We start from the raw sequence: 23,335 nt of genomic DNA on the forward strand, positions 1-23,335 counted from the left end.
CTTCTCGGCAGCGTTCAGTCGTTTGTCTCCCATAAAAATGTGGCGAGTTTATTCCTGACAGGAAGAGGGGGTTAGCTGCTCCGCTCCGCAGTCTCTTCCCTATCAGTTCCCTCCCTCACGGGAAGTCAATCTACAGTAACTCCTGGGCTAGTTACTGCCTCTCCTCTTTCTTAAATTTTCATTCTGGGAAACATGGCTGTGTTAAAGATCCAAGACCAGGTAAGCTAACATCTGGTTAGCTAACGCAAAGTCATCTGGAACTGATAAACGGTAGTTTATTCGAGTATTTTTACACAGTGTTGTTCGTTCCCATCATGTCCAATATATCAACTTTATTATTTTTTTTTATCCTAGCTTAATTTAATCAACGGTACACATTTTCTTTAGTTTGTAGTGGTAGGGAAATTTATTTTTAAAAGATGAACGTCCAACGGCTAAGCTAATGTTGCGCCGCTTCTATCATCAACTTTAATATCTGACATGTTAGCAGACTAGCTAGCGGTAAAAGTAAACAGCGGAATAGCAGTTCTCTTTAGACCCATGCTAACATCATGTCACCTGTTGCCTTAAATTAGCCTTTCTTTCAATGGACGTTGTTGCATATCGAGGGTCGTTTTATCTTTTTTTTTTTTTTTTGCTTGTATTTTTTTTACATTTTTTCTTTTTTGCTTGGGGTGCTGATGCACCTCTGAACACAGCTGGATGGATGTGACTAAGAGGTAACCTATGTGGCCAACCCTGTCATTTTGAAACGCATATAAATACCTGTTATGTTACGCGTTTCTTGAGATATTAGCACCGAGTTAGTGAGACTAACTCGATTCAAAGCGGCTCCTTTGTTTGCCTGCCCCCCCCCCAGGAGTTTGCTTTGTCAGCTGTCTTGGTTTTTCTCCGGGCAGCTAGATGGCCAGTTGGTCACCTGTTGCTGCAGATAAGAAAGGCTGTCAGACTGAAATAGCAGGTGAAGTTGATCCAAAACCTACAGCTGCATCACACTTGAGGCTTAAGGGTCAGCAGCTGCTTACAAAGTAACGGATCCCTAGCTCATGTAGAGATGAAGTGGTGGATTTCTCTTTATTCCCCTTAATACAACAAGACTGTTAACAATTTTGAGCATAGTGATGGAGTTGTGGTAATTTGAGCTTACTCGATACATATTATGTGTTACAGCTCACTTAATACTTCTTAATTTATTTCGAAAATAAGAAGGGACGATTGCATAAATGTAGCCAACGCATGTCTTTGCATGACTGAAATAATATTCAAGATTTATGAAGAAGTTTGTGTAATTACCTTACAGGATGGAGGGTACTGTAGGGATACATTTGAAACAGATTGTGTTCCAACTAATCTAGGAGACATAAAATAATCTGAAGAAATAATACTGATATTGGAAAAAATAATTCAGTATCTCTGCCAAGGTGATTCCAAAAGTGTGATTGGATAAAAACACAGCATTTGGTCTTGTCAGTCCTTTTGAGGAAGATCTTCATTCCTCCACATCTTCTAAGTATTTTTTTTTTTATAATTTAATGTAATCAGGAAAAAAATCCAGCGCTGAGCAATTAAAAGAAGAATTAAGCTTAAATTTTATAATAAAAAAAAATGATAGAGTAACGCTTGTAAGCCATGAAAGATACTTATTCTGATAAATCATAAAATAAATACTTTAAAACATTTGTTTTTTGAAAGCAATTCTTTGGTACTTTCAAAAATATATTTCATGTAATTTAAAATGTGTATTTATCCACATTACAAATATCATAGCTACTTATTTATTGACATTTTTTTATTTTTTTGATGCATATTAATCTTCTGTTTTTTTTTTTGTTTTTTTTTTTGTTTTAGAATACAACATTTTCAAATTGAACATTTTTTTTTTACCAGTATGGTATTTATATACCATTACATGCACAACTTACAGTTCATATGTTGATGGTTAATACTTGATTGAAGTTAATGAGTATTTTCCTTATGTTGCTGTGAATTTTGGAGAAAGATAAGATGTGTCATTTCCTGTTTTTGTTAGTTTTGTTTTTGCGTTTCTTAACCTTTGTCAGATTTAAAAATAAATACATTTGGAACAAAGTTCACCAAAAAAAACAACAAAGTTTTTGATGTGTTTACAGACAGAAAAAAACATCTTCACTTTGTTGCATTTAAAAGTCTGGACATTTCCGCCTTTGCCCAGACGACGACTGGGGAAAATACAGACCTATTCTAATCACCGGCTGATTGATTGGCGAATCACTAATAAATACCACATTGATCCCTGTTGGGTCATCGATTTTTGGAGTCTTTCTGCTTGTGCCGAGCGTTCTGTGTTCAGTGTCCTGAGCCGTCGAGAAGCACGCAACGAGCGGAAGACTGTGATTAGGCCCCACTTTCTATTCTTCATTGTTCTCTTGCTTGTTGACAGAGAAATGGGGACAAAAATAGTTACACAGAGGAGCTGGACGGGAGATGTTGGTGACTTTTGGAAAAAATTTAGATTTGTTTTTGGTTTTTTTGGCCTCTAGAGGGCATCCTATTATTAAAAACATCAATGTCTGAATGAGAGAACAAGTCGTTGACAGTAAGAACCCATTTACCACTTAGCGGACAACAGTAGTTAGACGCTTCATTCATCTGCAACATGAATCCTGACCAGATAAATTATTTGTACCTAACATGAATTTGTATAGAGTTATTTTACTGATTAGTTGGGTTTTCTTTGTTGTTGTTTTTTTATTGTGGAGTATGTACTGCTATATTCACACATGAGTATGATATCTGATTATGTAAACATGGTAATTAGTTGTCTTCATGATCTCCACAAAAAAAAAAAAAAGCTGTTTTATTTGATCCTCTTTAGGCATTTTCTATCTCATTTCTGTCCGGTGTTTGAGTTTTAGCAGGATGTTGCAGGACTTCAGTGCTGGTGTAAAGTTAGTGGCTTAGACAGTCGAATCTGTGTTTTTACTGTCTGTGTTTTTCATGCTTAATGATGTTTATTTTACTGTATGTCTCTGCTGAGCTTTATGCTTCTGAACAGGATAGGCATAAAGGATTCCGACTGACTGGAACTGCTGCCAAATATGTTACAGGCCAAGATTAGAAGAAACCTATTAGTTTAATTGTTTTTCTTTTCTTTTTTTTTTTTTTACAGTAGGAACATGACAAATGTCGCATTCATACATGAGGCCTAGCATGAATGGAAGCAAGGAATCACAATCTCAGCAGTGTTGGTTTTAAAACAAGTGTATCCACACATAAAAATATGCAATAAGTTAGTAAAGTATTCCCACTAATTATAGAGTTTGGAATTGTGGGTAAAAACCTTGAGTTGGATAATAACGAGCTTCATCATATCTAATTGGGCCCTTAATTTGCTCTTCTAATCAGTGCAACCAAAGTAAGAAAAAAATAAATAAATAAACAATTCCTGCTTAGGTCGAATGTGGAGTAAATGTTGGTGGTTTGCTTACAAGCTCTGCCAAAACACAGTATTTGCACTGTTTCTCCATGGCTCTCTCAAATATTGCTGCTGACATTCGAAGGTCCTTTTAAATGAGCAAAGGTGCTGGTTAGCGGGATAGAGTTCGATTGTCTGTTTGCCAGCAGCTGTGTTGCTTTTTGTTTGGGAGAATATGCGCACCAGCACAGACAAACACACGCTGCCCGACACGTGCTGTCTTTTGTGTTTCTGCTCTGCGATTGCGTTACACACACACACACACACACACATGCAGTGCTGCATCCTGTGGCAGTGTCGGAGATGAGGTCAGTGGTATCCATCAAACTCTCTGTTGCACATGCTCTCTGTCACGTGAAGTTGTTAGTGAGTCGACTGCATTTGCGTCGTCTGATAAAATGCTTGGTGAAGTTTTTATATGAATCTATACTCTTAGTTTGAAGATTTTTTTTTTTTAAATGAGGGTTTCTAAATGGGGAGGCTGTTAGAGTTTAGGCCTGGAAAAAAAAAAAAAAAAGCAAGCACCAATCCACCTCGCTCTTTCATTTGCCCCTGCTTGCGCAGTTCCTCCCTCTGAGTTAATGGGGTTGTGCGGCCTGGCAAGATTGCCCCTTTTAGGATCTGGTCTGAATGAAAAGAAGACTGGAATACACACACACACACACACAGTCATGCACACACAGACTGGTCTTGTTAACCACCCTCACATTCCCTGGCGAAGCCTGTTTGTTCCAGTTTCATAATGAGATGGGGACTTTTGAAGCTGTGCCACTGATACACCAAACAGGATGCCAAACCACCCCTACATGAAGAACACGAGCTTCTCCCGGGTATGCATTGTTATTCATAAATTCAATCATTTTTAAAGACTTTATTTGGACCAAATTTCAAATCTGTAAGCGTTGTGTACCACATTTTTTTCCCCAAACACCAAGCTGTTAGTTACAGCTTTCTAAATGCCTCCAGCTAAGGTATGAAAAGCCGTGATATCTGAGTTTATTGTACAATGACGAGTATTTGATCCACGCCGAATTGGCACTAAATCCATAAAACGAGGGTCAGATGAGTCATGTTTTCTGGTTGTAAAGGTTTGACAATCCATAAAACTCAAGACACACACGCACACACACACAAAAAAACCCATATCGGTTGCTTAATTTAGAAATGAAGACTCGTTTACTACAAAAAAGTATTGTTGCATTGTAAATGTGAACAAATTTTCATACCCCTAGATCAATGTCATAATATATGTGCAAACCTCAGTGTATTTTAATGGGACTTTATATAATAGACCAACTCAAAGGGGTGCTAAATATTTTACAAGTGGAAATCTGAAAAGTGTGTTGTGCGTTTGTGTGCCTCCTTGCAGAGCAGCGTTTTGGGGTAATGCCTCTACCAGCTTTGCACTTCAAAAGAGAATTTTTCTTTGCGAAATTGGAGAGATACTGCCTGTGAACTATTTTGAAGTATTGATGCAATTTATCAGTAATGGACTTTGACTAGGCCATTCTGGCACATAAACACGCTTTCACATATAGCAATCTTAGCTTCCTCCCTCAGTCCCAAAACATGACTGTTGGGTTAATTAGTTTCTCCAAATTGCCCTTAATTATGAGTTTGTGTGAGGTTGTTTATCTTGAGTGGCACTAAGTTGTTCTGTGATGGACAGGCGATCCTTCAGCCAATAACTGCCTTTTTTTTCCCCCCACTGATGCTCTAAAGAAAATCCGTCTTAGGCCTTCATAGAAAAGCTGGATTTATGTCGATGACATTGCGTGTGTACTCGTTAGGTGACAATTGGTTGCAGTGGACTTTATTGAGGCAAATCAAAAGAAAAAGAGCTGAATGCCTTGCTTTTTAGAGTTTTATTTGTAAAATGACTTGAAAGCATATATTTCCTAATTATGCAATACTTTTTGTTGATTTTCTTCCTCATAGTTTTTTCAAAACTACATTGAAATTTCTGTTTTGACATAAAAAAAAAAACGTAGAAAACGGGTTTCGCCCCTTACTGTCCTCCGCTTCAGTCGTCGTTACATGTCTTTGTGTTCTGTTGAACACCTGCCTGCGATTGTCTCCCTCACTTTCCCTCTGTCCTCTCATTTTCTCTGACTCTGTCGCTCCCCTCCCCTCTCCCTCTCTTATGAAAGAGCTGGCTTCAGCAGTCTGACTGAACCGAGCGATGCATTCCCACTCGCACACCGGGCGCTGCTGCCCCGTACGAGCTAATTGCTGCTGGGTCCGTGTGTGTTCCCGGCTGCGGCTCAGCACTGAGGATACGGAGCTCCCTGCGTGCTGCTAGGCAGCCCAGACTCATTCTGCCGCATTCATGCCTCCTACCGCCACCATTACGCAGAGGAATTCCCTGCTGTCTCCTCGACCGCTGCTCACAGACAGAGTGAGTGTTGGTTAGAGAGAGAGAGGGGGAGAGAGAGAGGAGAGGAGACGGGCTGCAAAGCGACACTGACAGATAGAGGACAGAGCTGGATTTTGTGCTGGATTGACACATGGAGATGCACCGCGTCTGTTTATGTGGGAAGTACTTTTTATGGCATTTATCGCTGACCTTTGTGCTATGGGATTGCGCACATATGTAAGAAGGAACACCGTGTATTTATGTGTGCGTGAGTGAGTGAGTGTGTGAGCGGCCGTTCCTGATGCGGTCTGAACGGGCGAGCCGTGTGTGTATTGTGGTGCTGGAGGAGGTGGAGGAGGACGAGCCCTCTCCTTCATCCCCACCTCCTCGGCCCAAAGCGTCTCATCAAGTCTCTGGAAGGGTTGTCGCGCAGGACGACAAGGTGAGAATGCTCAGTTTTATTTAGTTTCCCAATTTTTTTTATTTTCTTTTTTTTTTTTTTTTTGCAGGTGCACACCACACAGCATTAGAGATGCGTCTGCAGTTTTATATGCAGATCAGTGAATCTCTCAAATGTGATCTGAATTTAAAACTTCAATACTCGTACGCCTCGTTGCAGAAAACTACAATGGGCTGCCAGCACCTGTCATCCAGTGCAAAAATAGCACAAGTATGTTCCTGGCCCATGAGAGCAACATTGGTTTCTGTAGCTAGTCGGGATCGCCTGGTCTTTGTAGTCCTCTTTCTCTGAGTATAAAGGACAAGGCTATTGCTGGAAGTAAGAAGAGCCTCTTTAAGTTGTGCTGACATGACTGGATGTTTAGGTTTGTAGGCAGTGCATGCTTGTGTATATCTAATTGTATTCAATACATTTTGAAACATGTTATCTACAGTAATCATCTTTGTAAATAAAAGACCTGTAAAAATGTATTAGTGAGCCTTGATCTTTCACAGGCTAATGTTAGGTTTGCAGTGCTGGATTAAAGTTTAAAAAATTCAAAGCAGTTTTAAAGTAATTACGTCTTAAACTGCAAGTAACTATTTTTTTTTAGCTTTCAATTAATTTATCAATTACTTTAGTAATTACACGCTTAAAAAAATATTTCTTAAAGTGCAACAACTTAGCATTTCCGTAGTACGCCTGATCATTTGTAGCAAAAAAATGCATCTGTAGCTAAAAAATACTTCTAAGATCAACATGTTTAAAGCTCATCCGTTTCTGCTTGACTTTACATAAATACAGTGATTATTTTGTGGATTCATCGATTTTGCCATAATTGGATAGGAAGAAGTGCGCAATAGATTTATTTTAGAGAATTTGAACCAGGTGAAACTAAAACTAAGGTTTTATTCATCTTAAATGTGCATATAATTTGTACATTGCTGGCTTAATTAGTGCTCTGACTGGCTTGTTGTTTCAGGAAATTGATTTTTTGAGTAAACAAACAAATTAGTTGATTTTTTTTCAATAAATGCATTTTTATTTTTTTTTAGCTTTATGTCATAAACCAACAGCGTGAGGAGAAAAGGGAGTAGTAAATGGTTTTCTACAAATACGCGTCTTTGTCTTTCAGAACCAAATTTTACTGTAAATACAGACTCAATTTCTTTTTTTTAATAATGTTGGAAAATGTCAAAGTGGATTCTTCCATTCTTCCGTTGTGAATCCATTGTTTGAGTTTATTTTTAACAGGAGTTTTTAAAAATAACGTCCCCAAATTTACACAACAGTTTCTTCTTTAAGGTGAAAACTTTGTAAATGAAATGAATCTTTGCGTCGAGTTTACTGTAGGATCTATCGAAGGTTTCTCATCACTGCAGGGAAACGCTGTTTACGAAGCAGCAGCAGCAGCAGGATGCTGCTGGAACCATGCCAGTGCTTCAAAGTGAGCTCCGTAAACTAATATGAGTAAATGATAGTTACCCTGTGTTTCTACACTCTCAGCTTCCTCTTTTTTCTAGTTTGTACAACCTGTCTAAATTCTGTGTAGCTGTCATGTTTTTTTTTCCCCGTATGAAACATACGTTTTGCATAGTATTTACATAATAATCTGCTCTTCTGGTTTCACAAGGAAAGAGAGTGCAGCTTTATTCCTCAGATGACCTCAAACATCTATGATGTTTTAGATTGTTTTTGTTGGGGTTTTTTTCCACGCTCTGCATCCTGCAGCTGTCATAAAGAGGTGATCTAGAGCCCGGTGTGGCCTACGGCTTTGTCCAAGGCTGAGATTATTCTCTCCGAGTGTGAACCGTCCCTTACTTAACTCTCAGAAATGTGACCAAGGGGTAGAAAATGTCTGCGTTTCAAATGAAGGGTTTCTGTTTTTCTGTCTCCGAAGCCATCCCTGCTGAGAGCCATCTTTAACGTGGACCCAGACGAAGTTCGCTCTCTTATCTTTAAGAAAGAGGATGTCAACGTTCAGGCAAGTCGAAATCCTTCTCCTTATGCCCGTCAGAGTTTTTAAATATTAATCGGCTCCACTTTCTAAAGAGCATTCCAGAATTGCGCTTTCATCAATGTTATCGCATGTCGTGGAGGTCTCAGACCTGCAGGACGCAAGGACACGACCTTAACCTTCCCTGTGGTTTTACTCTTCCCTTTCCATTTTTTTCAGTTTATGCCCCATTATTTTCCATTTATTGTTCCTGCACAGTGTACGTCTGTACATCTGTGGGTATATATTGCTGATGTCATCACACCAAACTCTCCAGAGTCAGCAGCACCGGCCCAGACCTCTCGCAGTCATGTGACCTTTGTTTATAGCCCCACTTTGCTGATTACTCTTCTCTGCACCGAAAGAGAAAGAGAGAGAGAGGGTGATGATGATGCAGCAAGCTGTGAGCGGGATCTGATAGAGCGCAGTAAAGAATAAAAGTGAAGATGAAATATTTTTTTCTCCAGGCTCGTGTTTCCTGTGGTCTGTAACAGTGTAAGGTCTATAGATTACAGATGTGTGACCTATGTTCGTATGAAAAATGAGGATGCTGCAGTGGTGCTTTAGGTACTTATCTCTTCTCGTACCTCCCCAGGACAACGAGAAGCGAAGCCCTCTTCACGCCGCAGCGTACCTCGGAGACGCTGAGATCATTGAGTTGCTCATCCTTTCAGGTAAACGTCACAGACATGTTAAACTTCTCGGCTGCTGATTAAATAATTGATGTTTTAGGTTTGGGATCCGTCTTTCTTCAGTTGTCTCAGCTCCTTGTGCTTTCAGTAGCCATTGTGATGCACTTTGTGACGATTTCTGTCTCTTCATACCACAGACTTTCATGTCTTTTATTGGGTTTATTTGCTTAACTCATTGATATTAACATTTTTGCCAATTTGTCTTTGTAAAACGGCTCAAAATGAATGATGGAGAGCCTCTGTAAACACCAATTATGAAGTCTTGGCAGTAATTCTCAGTTGGATTTAGGTTTGGACTTTGATCTAAATAATTAATTGTCACTCTGACCTTTGGTCATTGTTCTGCTGAAAGGTGAACCTCCTCCCCACTCGGGTTGTTTTGTAGCCTCTGACAGGTTTGCCTCTTTTTAGCGCTTCTATCCTCTCTGAACCATCTTCACTGTCCCTCGCTAAGAAAGAGTATTTCTACAACATGATGCTCCCACCACTGTGTCTCATTGTGGGTGACGTCTCTCCACAAATTGCCCTTTAGTTGTCGGTATGGAAGGTAATTGTTAGCTTGATTTAATCAGATCGTCGTCCACATATTTGCTCAATTCTGTGCACTTTTAGTGGAAAGTTAAGTTAGTTTGCTTGTTTTGGTGAAAGCAATTAAAATCAATTCTTAAAGGAAATACTGAGTTTTCCTTTAAAAGACTAAATGCCTTGCTAGATCATACTTAGTCATTCTTTTCACAGCTTCCTAAAGAATTTTAATGTCATTCATTCACATAAGTTTCGCCCTGTTTTCTTATTCACGGTCATCATCAGCTGTCCCATCGCTACAGCTGTCCTGCTCGCTATCAATCACATGATACGTGTCGGACACAACGAGGTGCGGCTGCGTAACCCAGGAGTAGGGGTAGAGTGATTGCGTTAGCATTGGTGTGTGTGTGTGTGTGGAGTGTTTCTCAATGACGGGAAGAGCCAGCAACAGGTGCAGCTTTAGACCTATTTTAACCCTCAAGCTGTGCCAAAAAGAATCATCTGAAACGTTTTGCCTTCCAGGCACCGCTGGCTCTCTCTGCCTAGAAGCCACGTGAGCTGTGTTTGTACACTCAATTCCTCTGAAGTTATTTTGTTTTTCTAATTAAATTGACATAAACGCGGGGCTAGTAAAATCGTTTTTTTTTTCTTTTTTGACTCTAATCTGTTCTCTTATTTAAGGAGCCAGGGTTAATGCCAAAGATAACAAGTGGTTGACTCCTCTACACCGAGCTGTGGCTTCTTGTAGCGAGGTAACATGTCACACAGACACACGTTCTCTTGTATGTTTTAGTTAATTTTGTGACTAGCAGTGACATCTGAAGTGTGGTTAATTTACCTTTTCATGGAGAAGAACCCCACAAAACCTGAAAAATTGAACCACTTTTAAGTGACCATCTCTCTACTGATATAAGATACTTTCACTAGCTGTTAAATCCAATCTAGCTATTTAGACATAAGCTTATTGAGAAACTATAAGAATTTCTCTGCTCATTGTTCCCAGTCCTGGGCAGCGTTCCCACACTAACGTTTCCCTCTCGTACTTATTCACTTTCTTTGTTCTATTCTAAGCACGAAAGGCCGCTAAGAATAGCAAAGAATTTTCAAAGCGTGACACGGCCACCTGCAAACATTTTGTCAGCGCGTCACCCAGCGGACCCTCTGTCTGCCTGGCCCTGACCCGTGACTCCCATTGTCTGCAGGACGCGGTGACGGTGCTGCTGAAGCACAGCGCAGACGTAAACGCTAGGGACAAGAACTGGCAGACGCCGCTTCACGTAGCGGCCAGCAACAAGGCGGTCCGCTGTGCCGAGGCTCTGGTGCCGCTGCTGAGCAACGTCAACGTGTCGGACCGCGCAGGACGCACTGCGCTGCACCACGCTGCCTTTAGTGGCCATATAGAGGTCGGTAACTTTGATGTAGATAGATGAGAATGCAAAAACGAGTATATATATATATATATGCATCTGTTTCTGAAATGTAACAAATAATGAAGTTGTTTGAACCTGTTTTTGACGGACGCACAAATACAAAAAAACAATCGTAGTTTCTTCTGACTCACTGACTTTACTGTATGTCAAAAACAATAAAACCAGTTGGGTGAAAAATGAGATAAAGCTGCTTTATATCAACCTTCTTTTTTAATTAAACTCTTTCTGTGACAGTTTTGCAAGAAGATCACATGACAGCTTTTTCTCACACAGGATAACGGACATGTGGACTCATATGACCACAGAACAAGGGTTTACTGTCTTTCAGTCCATCTGAGATGACCTTTGTAGTTGATTATATGGCTTCCTTTCTGCATAATTCAGCTTGAAGTTACATTTCTGGATCTCTTTTTGCGAAAAGAACTAAAGCTTTCTGCTCTTACACGCAGCTGTATCAGAGCAGCAACTGACATGTCTGCCTATCAAGCTTTAAGAATACAGTCCATGACTATATTGTCATATTTTTTCCCCCTCCTACTTGTCTTAATTCATCCGAAACAAACACATTGATGTAAAGAGGCTTCACATTTGTTTTAAAGAACGGTTTAAAGAACCGTTCTTACAAACCGTTTCAAGAGCAATGTTTCTGCAAATGGGACCTACACATGAACACTTTTTAAATTGAAAATATTTGAAAATGCTTGTTAGATGGTGAAGCTGCTGCTCTCCAGAGGAGCCAACATTAATGCGTTTGACAAGAAGGACAGGAGAGCCATCCACTGGGCAGCCTACATGGGTGAGATTATAGAAACATGACCTGCTCCATTCAGAAGCGGATGACTTTTGTTTATTCAATTCAGTTGTCTTTATCAGGTCACCTGGAGGTTGTTAAGTTGCTGGTGGCCAGTGGAGCTGAGGTCGACTGTAAGGACAAGAAGGCTTACACGCCACTCCATGCAGCCGCCTCCAGTGGCATGAGCAGCACGGTGCACTACTTGCTGAGCCTGGGTGTCCATGTCAGTGCACACACACATTTGCATGTCGTTCATTCGTTTACAAAGTCGTCCGTGCATATTTAAAGCCTTAAATTCACGTATCTAAGTTTAAAATCTTAAAATGTCTTAAATCCATTAGAAAATGTAAGTTGGCCTTAAATACATTATTAATCACAGATCTTAAGTTTTGTTCCCCTGTATTCTTTGTAGTTTTTCTCAGTTTTATTGTCAGCAAATGTTTGAGCCATGCGCTCAAACATTAGGCTACCACTAACTAGCCGCTAATATACCCTTGTTAGCTAGCTTTTTTGCATCTATCATGGGTAAGTGTAAATTTATCACCAGTTGGCTGTACGACATTTGTCTTCACCAGTGGCTCACTTCTTTTCCCAGCCAATACGATGCTACATGCATTCTGTGCAAAAAAAACCCTTGATAGTTCTACTATATAAAATACGCAATTTTCTTTTGTACATTTCTACTGTGATATAGGTCTTATAATAGTCTTAAAGAGGTCTTAAAAATCCTTAAATTTTAATTGGTGAAACCTGCATAAGCCCTTATGTAAAGTTAGCTCCTTAGATTAGTGTAGCTGAAATGGATTTACACCACATGCGCTTTAAAATAGTATTGATTTTATTTATTTATTTTTTAACAAGATTGTTCTCTGCTTAGGTGAACGAGGTTAACGCCTATGGCAACACGCCGCTCCATTTGGCCTGCTACAACGGACAGGACGTGGTGGTCGGCGAGCTCATCGAGGCCGGAGCGAGCGTAAATCAAGTGAGCGCCAACGACTCCGAGAGCAGCTGCCGGGTGGTTCGGCTCGTTTCCCTTAATTATTTCGCTACATTACCCCAGGTAAACGAGAGAGGCTTTTCTGCACTTCACTTCGCTTCGTCTTCACGCCAAGGCGCGCTGTGCCAGGAGCTGCTGCTGGCCCACGGAGCATGCATCAACTTGAAGGTTTGTCAATATTTAGATGCACTTTCTTACAAATGCTTAAACACACACACGCTTAACCCAGGACGCCGTGTTTGCGCTACTCTTGTATATCTGAAGCAGGTTTGTACAAATATTGTTTGGCTGTGAGCTGTTGATAAATAGAAAATGTATCTTCTTAAGAGCGTCTGCAGCTCATAAAGTGCCTTGTTTGCATTTTGTCACCGTACAATTACAAACTTATATTTTTTTTTCGTCTGTGTGATTGACGAAGGAGAGCAAAATTGTTTCAAAATATGCTTTTTATTTATTTTATTTTTTTAATAGTCCTACACCCCAGAAGGTAAGCTAAACTGAGCTGTGTTTGCATTTAAGCAAAATGCAGCGTTCTGCGTAGTTTCCGTTTTGTGCGTTAGAACGACCGACTGTGCACAAGGACAATGACTACAAATACAGCCAGGCCATGCTTTGTAATGAAGCACATTCAAAAGCAAAAATGGTCAATCCAACTGACCATTTAGGTGGCAAGACCTAAATATTACTGTCCAGATCAACTCTCTGAACAATCTGACTGAGTTTGGACTTTTGTGCAGAGAATTTCTGACTCTACATGTGCAAAGGTTGCAAATCCTTAACCTTCCCTTTCAGAATAATGTGCTGCCTTGTGTTGGTCTGTCACTGAAAAATCCCAATAAAATCCCTTGAAGTTTGTTGCTTTTGTAATGTGACAAAATGAGAATGTTTTCCTACTTTTGCAAGGCACCGAGCTGATGATGTCTGTTCTGCTCAGTGTTGAGCAGAGAGCTGAAATGACAGTTTGCTTAACACTCCGGTAGCAGTGATGGAAACTGATACCAGTGTTTCAACAGCCTCAAGATGCACAGCCATATGGCAAGTTGCAGGGGGAGGAATAGCTGCCCGAGGCAGAAAGCTGCCCAGGCATTCCTTGTGTGTGGGTGTGTGTTGTCTGCCAAGGATCCAGTTATCTTCATGTTTGTTCAAAGAACTAGTCATAGTAACTTAGTGCTTGTAAACATCTCTTCTGTCCAGAGTAAGGATGGTAAGACTCCGCTTCACATGGCAGCTACACATGGGCGCTTCTCCTGCTCCCAGGCCCTCATTCAAAATGGTGAGTGTGCTTTGTTTCTTTTAAAGATTAAAATTTATCTGGATTTTAGTTGTTTTTTTAAAATAATTTGTATATGTCTGAGTCTTTTCCTTTGCTGTGTTCGTAGGAGCCGAGATTGACTGTGAAGACAGAAGCAGGAACACCGCCCTTCACATCGCAGCCCGCTACGGCCATGAGCTCATCATCACGTCGCTCATCAAAGACGGAGCCAACACTGCCAAGTCAGTTACGCTGACATTTAGCCATCTGTGTGTTTCTCCACAATTTGATTTTTGTTTTAGACATGCGACGTTTGCCTGCAAGAACTTTTTTTTTTTGTTTTGTTTTTCTTATTTCAGGAGAGGCATTCACGGGATGTTACCGCTACACCTGGCAGCTCTCAGCGGCTTCTCCGATTGCTGCAGGAAGCTGCTGTCCTCAGGTACAAGTCTCGCTCACACCGTCTCCTGCCAGCAGAATCACCCGCTTGACATCCAAATTGATGCCGACTGCATATTTTTGTACAGGATTTGTCATAGACACCCCCGATGACTTTGGAAGGACCTGTCTGCATGCAGCTGCAGCTGGGGGGTGAGTATTCCTGCTTACTGTGTTGTTTTTTGTTGGGTTTTTTTTACCCTGTTCATGTATTAAAATTGTATGTCTTTGAATTTGGTGTGCTGGGAGTCATTTGTTCACTGCTGTCAGTTTTAATCATCGTCTTTTCAAACAGAAACCTGGAGTGTCTGAACCTGCTGTTGAACACAGGAGCTGACTTTAACAGGAAGGACAACTTTGGCAGGTAAATTCAAGTAGGGCTGCAACTAACAATTATTTTGTTCATTGATTATTCTATAGATTATTCTGACCATTAATCAGATAAAAATATCAGCATATTCTACATATTTTTTACTTAATCCAGTTTTAGAAATGCATTAAAGGATGAAAATAAACAAATGATTCAATTCCTTTTTAAATAACAAAATAATTTTTTTTTTGCCTAAAATGGAACAATCAAGCATCCCTTTAGTGAACACTTGAATGTTTCTAGCAAACTATGCTAGAAACATTGGAAAAAAAAAACTCCAGTCGATGATTACTCAGTTACTAAATTAGTTGAAGATTTTTTTTTATTTTTTTTCATGATTAATTCTATTAATCGTTTCAGTCCTAAATTTAAGCATCGTTGTGATTTCTAGAAAAGCGATATCTAGATTACAAAGCCGTCACTGGTTCTAACTGGTGTCGATTAAAATTTTTCCAACAGGGCTCCGCTCCACTACGCATCCGCCAACTGTAACTACCAGTGTGTGTTTGCGCTGGTGGGCTCTGGGGCCAGTGTTAACGATCTGGATCAGAACAGCTGCAGCCCTTTGCACTACGCGGCGGCTGCCGACACGGAGGGAAAGTACGTTTTGTCTTTGCGTTTTATTGCGACCCATTCGAAGTCTTTTTAATGGAAAATATGAAACTAAAAACACTCCGTTTGGTCTTTCCTAGATGTGTGGAGTACCTGCTGAGGAACGACGCAGACCCAGGCGTGAAGGACAGGCAGGGCTACAACGCAGTGCACTACGCCTCCGCCTACGGCCGCACACTCTGCCTGGAGCTGGTGAGCACAGTTCCTGCAGTCGGTGCCAATATTTTCAAGATCAGGTGCATATTTATCATTGTTTTTATTCTCTTCAGATCGCAAGTGTGAGACCGCTCGATGTGGTAAGAAGAGAGCTACCTGGCTTGTTGAGCCAATGACACGTCACTTTTTTGATATGTAAACTTTTTTGTGTGTGTGTTTCAGTTAATGGAGACCTCCGGAACCGACATCCTGAGGGACTCAGACAGTCAGGCCCCCCTAAGTCCGCTCCATCTGGCGGTTAGTTTTGAAGATTTAAGAGAGGCTTGTTTCTGACTCTGAGCGTCCAGGATTTTAGTTGCCTTTTTTCATGCTCTAATGCCAACTGGATCTGTCGGTGTTTGCTTTTCATTTAATCAGGCTTACCACGGACACTGCGGGGCGCTGGACGTCCTCCTGGCCTCCCTGCTGGACGTGGACGCGCGCAGCCCGGACGGACGCACCCCGCTAAGTTTAGCCTGCTCCAGGGGCCATCAGGAATGCGCTTCCCTGCTGCTCCATCACGGAGCCTCCCCCATGACCCGCGACTATATATACAAAAAGACAACCTTACATGCTGCAGGTATCATCATTAATCTTTACACCAAATGAAGTGGTTTTGTTTTCTAGCTTTTAAAGTTGTTACTCTTTGCAGAAAAGTAAATGAAACTTAACCTGTTTCTGTCTGTCTGCAGCTATGAATGGCCACCCAGAGTGCCTGCACCTGCTTCTGAGTAGCAACAATCAACACATCAACGTGGATGCACAAGACAACAACAGACAGTGAGTGTGTTCAGAGAGAACAGACGACTTTGGCTGGATTTGTTTTTTATTAGACTGATTTGTTCACAGATGTGGTCTGGAGATGAGAATAAATGTATGAGTTACGGATCATTTCCCCACAGGACTCCCCTGATGTTGGCAGTGCTGAACGGACACACAGAGTGTGTGTACTCTCTGCTCAATCAAGGAGCCTGTGTGGAGACCCAGGACCGTTGGAGTCGGACAGCCCTGCACCGCGGGGTGAGACGGCCGAACTAATGCTGTGACTATAATTGTAGAGCTTTAATAGATAAAGAAGTAGAAGGCAGGTTTTGCGTCTTAGGATTTTTTTTTTTTTTTTTTTTGTGTATCTTTGCTGCAGTCTTTATTATTTATCCAAACGGTTAACTTTATGTCTGAAGGGAGCGCTGCAAATTTATTTATACTAACTGAAATGTCAACTTTTTTTTCCACTTTACAGCTTTGCACTTTTCTTTATTAAAGTTTAAACCCGTTTGTAGAACCAAAAATAATCATAAAAAATGTGCAAAATTTTAACAATCATCTTCTGAGCCCCTCAATGTGGATTTGTTTTTTTTTATTTTTCATTGCAAAAACACAAAATGTTACCAAGTATTTTGTTCTTATTTGTAGTTCAAATATCTTGAAACACTTAAAATGAGACAAAACTTACTTACAGTATAAGTAACTTTTCAGGAAGAAATATGAACTTGTTTTAAGTCAATAACTCCTTAATCCTGATGAAAATGTGCAAGTTGCACCAAAAGATTATTTCACCTACACCATGGGAAAGTTGTCTTATTATAAGTGAAGTAATCTGCCAGTGGAGCCAGTACTTCTTCATCAATATTAAGGAATTATTGACTTAAAACAAGCTCATATGTTTTCTTTTGTTGTTTTTTTTTTTTTTTGCTGAAAAGTTACATGTAAGTTAGTTTAGTCTTATTTCAAGTGAAATAAAATATCTGCAAAAAAAATTCTTGGTAACATTTTTTTTTACCTCGGTTTTCATCTTATTGACTGTTCAGCTGTAAGATTTTGCCTTTTTTCCCCCCCTATATCTCGCAGGCTGCCACAGGCCAGGATGAGTGTGTGGAGGCCCTCCTCCAGCGAGGGGCCAGCGTGTGTGTGAAGGACATCCGGGGCCGCACCCCGCTGCACCTGGCTTCAGCTTGTGGCCACGTGGGAGTCCTGGGGACTCTCCTGCAGACCACGCCGCCCTCCCTCCCTCACCTCACAGACAGCCAGGGCTACACGCCGTTACACTGGGCCTGCTATAACGGTACAGGAATTCAACACGCCCGCATCTGTTCCGCGTGAACTTCCCGCAGAGCATTTATGTTCTGCCGTCCCTACTGTCTTGCAGGTTACGACGCATGTGTGGAGGTTTTGTTAGATCACGAGGCGTTCAGGAAGATCAAGGGAAACTCCTTCAGCCCGCTGCACTGTGCTGTGTAAGACTATTTGTCCTCTTGAACGCTCGTGTGTGTGTGTGGAGGTGTTGTTTAAAGATATATGACACTTTTCCGGTTTCAGTATGAACGATAACGAGGGCGTGGCCGAGATGCTAATCGACTGCCTCGGTGCAAACATCGTCAACACCACGGACTCCAAGGGAAGGTATGGAAATGATGTAAAGTGTGTTTTGTTTTTTAATATATATATTATTGATTGAGAGCGAACTCAAACTTTCAACATGAACCTCCGTTGTTGCAGAACCCCCCTCCACGCCGCCGCGTTTTCTGACCACGTGGAGTGCATTTCTCTTCTCCTGAGCCACGGAGCTAAGGCCAACGCCGTCGACGCGCTCGCGCACAAAACACCGCTGATGATGGCGGCTCTGAACGGACAGACCAACGCCGTGGGTGAGCGCGCTCACTGATTGTACGGGTGCTTGAAATCGTTGAAAATGCTTGAGTTTCAACGAGGTGTATTCAAGATTTGGGAAGCGCTTGATATTTTATCTGCACAGTTTTGTCATAAGGTTGTAATAAACATTTAGAAACGCTTACAGAGAGTCAAGTGGTTATTTATATTGTGTTTAAGCATTTTACTTGAGCAGGAAGCTCCTTTACTGGGCACACGAATCAGTTTGTTCAATGTAATGAATATTTATTATCCCATTATTAGCCATTTAGATTACTAAATATCTTTTGTTCATTTTTTTGCAGAAGTGCTGGTGAGCAGTGGGAAAACAGACTTGTCCCTGCAGGATGTAGACAGGAACACGGCTCTGCATCTGGCGTGTAGCAAAGTAAGTCTTTGCCTTTAAAGTGATTGTGTTGATTTTATGGTTAGATTGTAAAATGCAGACTTTTTTTTTTTTTTTCCTTGCGTTCCATGAATGTAACAAATTTCATTGAAGAACATGTTTGATTCTCTTTCCTGAAAATGGATCTTTAATTCAACCAGAAAACAAACAAAACACATCCGATGTGGTGGGTAAACCTTTTATCTAACAGAGAATGAAGACTTTTGCAGCTCTCAGCAAATTTTATTTAGTTGGTGGATAAGCATCCATTTAGACCAGTTGCAGACGTCCAATTAGTGGTGGTGATGTTTTTGGGGGTTTATTTTCCCCGCACACAAAAAGGTAAAGCTACTAAACAACAAGAGAAGGAACATGAACAGCTGCTTGTAGTTTGCGCTGCATATTTGTGAAGGATTGCATGCGTTACTGCAGCTGCACATCTGTGTTGACTTAAAGATGCTAAACTCAGTCGGGTTCCGTGCTAAATCTCGAAGAGGGAGCCGTATCAGACTCCAGCGAAGACTTTTCGGGTCGTTTTGCAGATGTGATCGGTTTCGACAAACGCTCTGTTTGTTTTCTGTTCTTCTCAGGGCCATGAAACGGGCGCGTTGTTGATTCTCGAGAAAATCAGCGACAGGAACCTGATCAACTGCACCAATGCTGCTCTCCAGACGTACGTAGTTCGCGTAAGCTGGACGCGGCCGCGAGCTCCGGCTGGACACGTTTGAACCGTCTTCTTCTTACAGGCCGCTGCACGTAGCAGCCAGGATGGGGCTAACGGTGGTGGTCCAGGAGCTGCTGGGAAAAGGAGCCAGCGTTTTGGCGGTGGACGAGAACGGTCAGCGTCCGTCTCAGCGATTTCACCAACTACAACAGCGATGTGTTGAACATGTTTTCTCCCGATACGTTCACAGGTTACACCCCAGCTTTGGCCTGTGCTCCGAATCGCGACGTCGCCGACTGCTTGGCCCTCATCCTCAACTCGATGATGCCCACCTCCCCCATGGTGACGATCGCCGCCATTCCCGCTTTGTCCCTCACCCAGACGGTGATCAACCACCACCCGACCTCAAACCACATCTCCAAAGGAGTTGCGTTCGACACTCCGCCATCTCTGAGACCCGACCACGCCTCATACTGCAGGCCAGAGAGGCCGCTGTCCTCCGTTTCCGCGGACGACGAGCTGAACGACTCGGACTCGGAGACCTACTGAGGACTTTTGGAGACGGCCTCATGATCCCGGCAGGCTAGCCAAACCGCTCAGGAGCCTTAATAGATAACTGACTGAAAGATGGGGTGGAGGGAAAGTAGAGCAGGTGATTTTTGGGGTAAGCTTCCTTTAAATCATTTTAAAAATAGCCTTTTATACAAACCACACATAGTGCCTTGCAATTGCATTCCTACCCACTGTCGTTTTTCAGATCTCGTCACGTTACAGCAACAAACTTCAGTTTATTTTATTGGGATTTTATGTGAACTTTTTGTCTGTTATTCTCTGCAAAATAATACAACCTCAATCAGATTGGATCTGTGAAGGTAAGGTAATTTTATTATATCGGCAACAAGGCAATTCAAAGTGAAGATCATACTTAGAAGACTTGCTACAGAGTTTCAGTTTGACTTCAATTTAAACTTGAAAATAAATCCACTTTGATCTAAAGCATTAAACGGCAGCTCTGACTGTGTTTAGGACAATTTTCCTGCTATGTGCTAAACCCCACGTCCAGTCCATCGACGCTTCAACAGCTTTGTTTTCTATAATGTTTTGCCAACATGTTAAATGTTGGTCTCAACTGCAGAGTTCACCTCCATGGTGAAACTGGAGCACCTGTTTTTAACTTAACCTTGTGTTAAACTTCTCCACTATGATTCTATAAATGTAGCTGATGTCAAATGCTTGCTGCGATTCCTTCTACTTTATTACTATTCACTACCTTTTTGTCACATAAAATCCCCATTTGCATTGCTTAGAAGTCTGTCGTTGTAAGATGACAAAACGTGAAAAGGCTGAAGTGGTATGAATACTTTTGCAAGGCTCTGTACTTTGTTCCCTGAGGTGCATACCGGAGCAGAAACACTACACTTCTATGAAAGCACTGTACGGTCAGTAACATGACCAGTATTTTTAAAACGTAACAGCAGTATTTCCTTTTTTTTTTTAAATGAGTTAAGGCTGTACTGTATGTGAATTTTTAACCCTTTTGAAAGGTTTTTCCTCCAAACGAGCATCAAGTGAAGCTCAGAGGGAACAGAGGGAGAACCTTATGGGACCAGCTGACTGTACTTCAGTTGTTGTTTTTTTTAACTTGGTTCTTTGAGCTATCATGGTAGACGCCGATGACCGTTACTCATGAACATTAATAATGCTGCGTTGGGTAGCCACATTTCCCAGGAGGATGACATTGGTATTGATTTTTATTTTACTTTTTCCGTATTTATTTTTAAGTGTAGACTAAAATCTTTGAGCTGATTCTGACAGCAGGTGGATGTCAGACCTCGTTACTGTACACGATTCAGACGTCTGTTGACTGACGAGCTGAACGAACCCTTGAATCCTGCAATGATGTAACTGCTTCATGTTTGTATTCTGTACTGGAGACAGTGTGTGGATGCATGTTAATGAGTGTGTGTGTGTGTGTGTGCGTGCGTGTGTGTGTGAGAGAGAAATAAAGATATGACTAAATATTGCCTTTTTAGAAATATGCAAAGTTCAGACAAGTTGGATGCCGTTGGTGTATTGTTTGTAAAAAAAAAAACGTATAAAATAACAGATGAATAAAAAGAATTGTTTTATTTAGTTTGTACATCAAAGAATATGAGATTTGTCATCCATGATTTCATTCAGAATTCATTTCAGCTTATTAATACAGCACCAATTCACAACAGATGTCTCAAGGCACTTAACAAAAAACATTACAGTAATTTCATTTCAATCAAATTACAAATTGATCCCAGTTACCAAACAGTACAGTATGCTCAAGTAATCGTTAAAAGTAGAGTAAAAGGTAGATTGCATTAAATCATTGACTAACAGCATTCACTCCTCCTGGGCTAGCTTAAAGAGCTTGCGATCATACATGTATACCAGTCTCTTAAACTGTCGTCCCCGGACTGTGGCCCGCACATAACTGCATGTAAACTACCGTTTTTAATTACCTTGACATGAGTTCAATGTCCAACGCATACAGCTAGCTTACCAAATGTTTGTGTTTAAAAGTAATAATGGATAAGTGGCTTAAAACCGGGTCACTGAAAAGAAAATCTGAATAGACTGGAAAGAAAACGATGCCAGGACAATTTCTATTATCGGAGGAAGCCAAATCATACATGCTGACTGAGAGAGTATCGATGCGCCGTTCACGAGCGATTCGATTCTTTTGAACGGCTCTATTATGGCAGAATTTTTCTGCCATTGAAATATGGCAGAAAAATTCCCCCATGAACATTGTATGCTGTGAAAGGTAGGACTCGAGTGAGAACCGTTCTTAGTATTTTATGCAACTTTGCTTGTGATTCTCTACTCACATCATAACATGTTTTATTTACTTAAAAATGATTATATGAATGCAATTTATGGGTGTATAATTTTTATATCCAATAGTGCAAAAGAGGATTTTTCTTTCTGCCAAGCAACTCTTATTTTATTTTACTGTGCCTCTAAATTACAGATAAGCCAAAATGTTATGCACACAACATTTGGCAGTAGAGAACAACTTTTTTTTAATTTCCATGTTTGACATCATTGGAAAGTTTAAGATTCACATGTGTTTGAGTGCCGCATGTCTTCCCCCTCTCTCACAATCCACTTTCCTGTTAGTTCACTAAGACTACTAGAGCTGAATAAAATCTGTGAAAACAAAAGGGGGACTTCGAGGAACCCAATCTTGGCCGCAGCATGTAAGCCCGATTATCCTGACGAATCGGCAACAATAAGTCCAGTAAATAATATTTTAAAAGGGTGTTTACTCTGACTAGAGTACCACATAAAATCTCAAAAACCCGAGTTAGAAAACAGGGATTGCCATCATTACAGAAAAAGAGGTTAGTCAACCTCACTCAATGAAGTTCTTTGGTGAAGAACGTTCTAAAAGTTCTAAAATTGTTATGTGCTGTGTATTGCTCTGCTCTGTATATTTGTAGCCTATGAGTCATTCATAAGGGTGCAGAGTTGCAATCAGGGATAAGATGTTTTAGCAAATGAACAAAATGTGGCGGAACAATTTTCTCAATTGTACACTGGACTAAAAAATAAAATGGAAAAAAAGCTATATAAAATGCATAAAAGTGAAATGGGGGGAAAAGAGGCTAACTGGAGACTTTCACATTGGATTTCAATGAATGACATTAAGGATAAGAGCTACCCTTATAGTGCTACAGGATGCAAATAGCTTGCTCAGAGGTATTTTTCAGTGGGAAGAGATTTAAAACTGAAAAGACCTAGAGAAGAAGTTTTTGTTTTGAAGGTTTTTAGGCAGGTTGGGTAACATAAAAGATAGCAAAGTTGTTTTGTGCAATGCATCTACAGAACGTGTGCCCAGTTTCTCTTGGTTAGTCTCAAGAGGACATTTGTAAAAGTGTATACCTGGGACCGGTTCTTGTTTGGACAATCTTATGTTGATAATATTTGAAAATTAAAAATAGAAAAAACACAAACAACAATAAAAAAACAATCAATTTTAGCGTGTTACTATTATTTTGCGGCAAATGATCCAGTTGGTACATTCTTCCATACAAACAGGCAGTGATCAGGCC

At 40.8% G+C, this 23,335-nt stretch overlaps 1 protein-coding gene across 3 annotated transcripts; it reads left to right on the forward strand.

The window, feature by feature from the left end:
- Positions 1 to 21,365, forward strand: ankrd28a (ankyrin repeat domain 28a). 3 transcript variants are annotated; one of them, XM_008421749.2, is made up of 29 exons: positions 1 to 219; positions 8,150 to 8,233; positions 8,841 to 8,919; positions 10,144 to 10,214; positions 10,665 to 10,865; positions 11,601 to 11,688; positions 11,766 to 11,908; positions 12,563 to 12,670; positions 12,749 to 12,853; positions 13,880 to 13,958; positions 14,065 to 14,179; positions 14,297 to 14,379; positions 14,465 to 14,528; positions 14,671 to 14,739; positions 15,205 to 15,345; positions 15,438 to 15,549; positions 15,627 to 15,653; positions 15,736 to 15,810; positions 15,931 to 16,132; positions 16,245 to 16,332; positions 16,455 to 16,572; positions 17,401 to 17,614; positions 17,699 to 17,786; positions 17,869 to 17,952; positions 18,049 to 18,197; positions 18,504 to 18,586; positions 19,174 to 19,256; positions 19,330 to 19,421; positions 19,498 to 21,365. In XM_008421749.2, exons 1-29 carry the CDS (start codon positions 193 to 195, stop codon positions 19,794 to 19,796), a joined length of 3,171 nt encoding a protein of 1,056 aa, XP_008419971.1. In that variant the 5' UTR covers positions 1 to 192; the 3' UTR covers positions 19,797 to 21,365. The 3 variants fall into 3 exon arrangements, with proteins under 3 accessions (XP_008419971.1, XP_008419969.1, XP_017163070.1); XM_008421747.2 differs by lacking the exon at positions 1 to 219 and adding an exon at positions 5,471 to 6,252; XM_017307581.1 differs by lacking the exon at positions 1 to 219 and adding an exon at positions 6,320 to 6,480.
- Positions 21,366 to 23,335: the final 1,970 nt, after the last annotated feature.

The sequence above is a fragment of the Poecilia reticulata genome, linkage group LG11, assembly GCF_000633615.1.
Source record: "Poecilia reticulata strain Guanapo linkage group LG11, Guppy_female_1.0+MT, whole genome shotgun sequence".
In the NCBI taxonomy this organism is placed as follows: Eukaryota; Metazoa; Chordata; class Actinopteri; order Cyprinodontiformes; family Poeciliidae; genus Poecilia; species Poecilia reticulata.

Bases quoted from the DNA above. Each gene is read 5' to 3' on its own strand.
- ankrd28a (XM_008421747.2), top strand. From the start codon at position 6,112: ATGCGGTCTGAACGGGCGAGCCGTGTGTGTATTGTGGTGCTGGAGGAG. The intron at 11,689-11,765 runs GTGAGATTATAG...TGTCTTTATCAG, and splicing joins CCACTGGGCAGCCTACATGG to GTCACCTGGAGGTTGTTAAG. The intron at 16,133-16,244 runs GTATCATCATTA...GTCTGTCTGCAG, and splicing joins GACAACCTTACATGCTGCAG to CTATGAATGGCCACCCAGAG.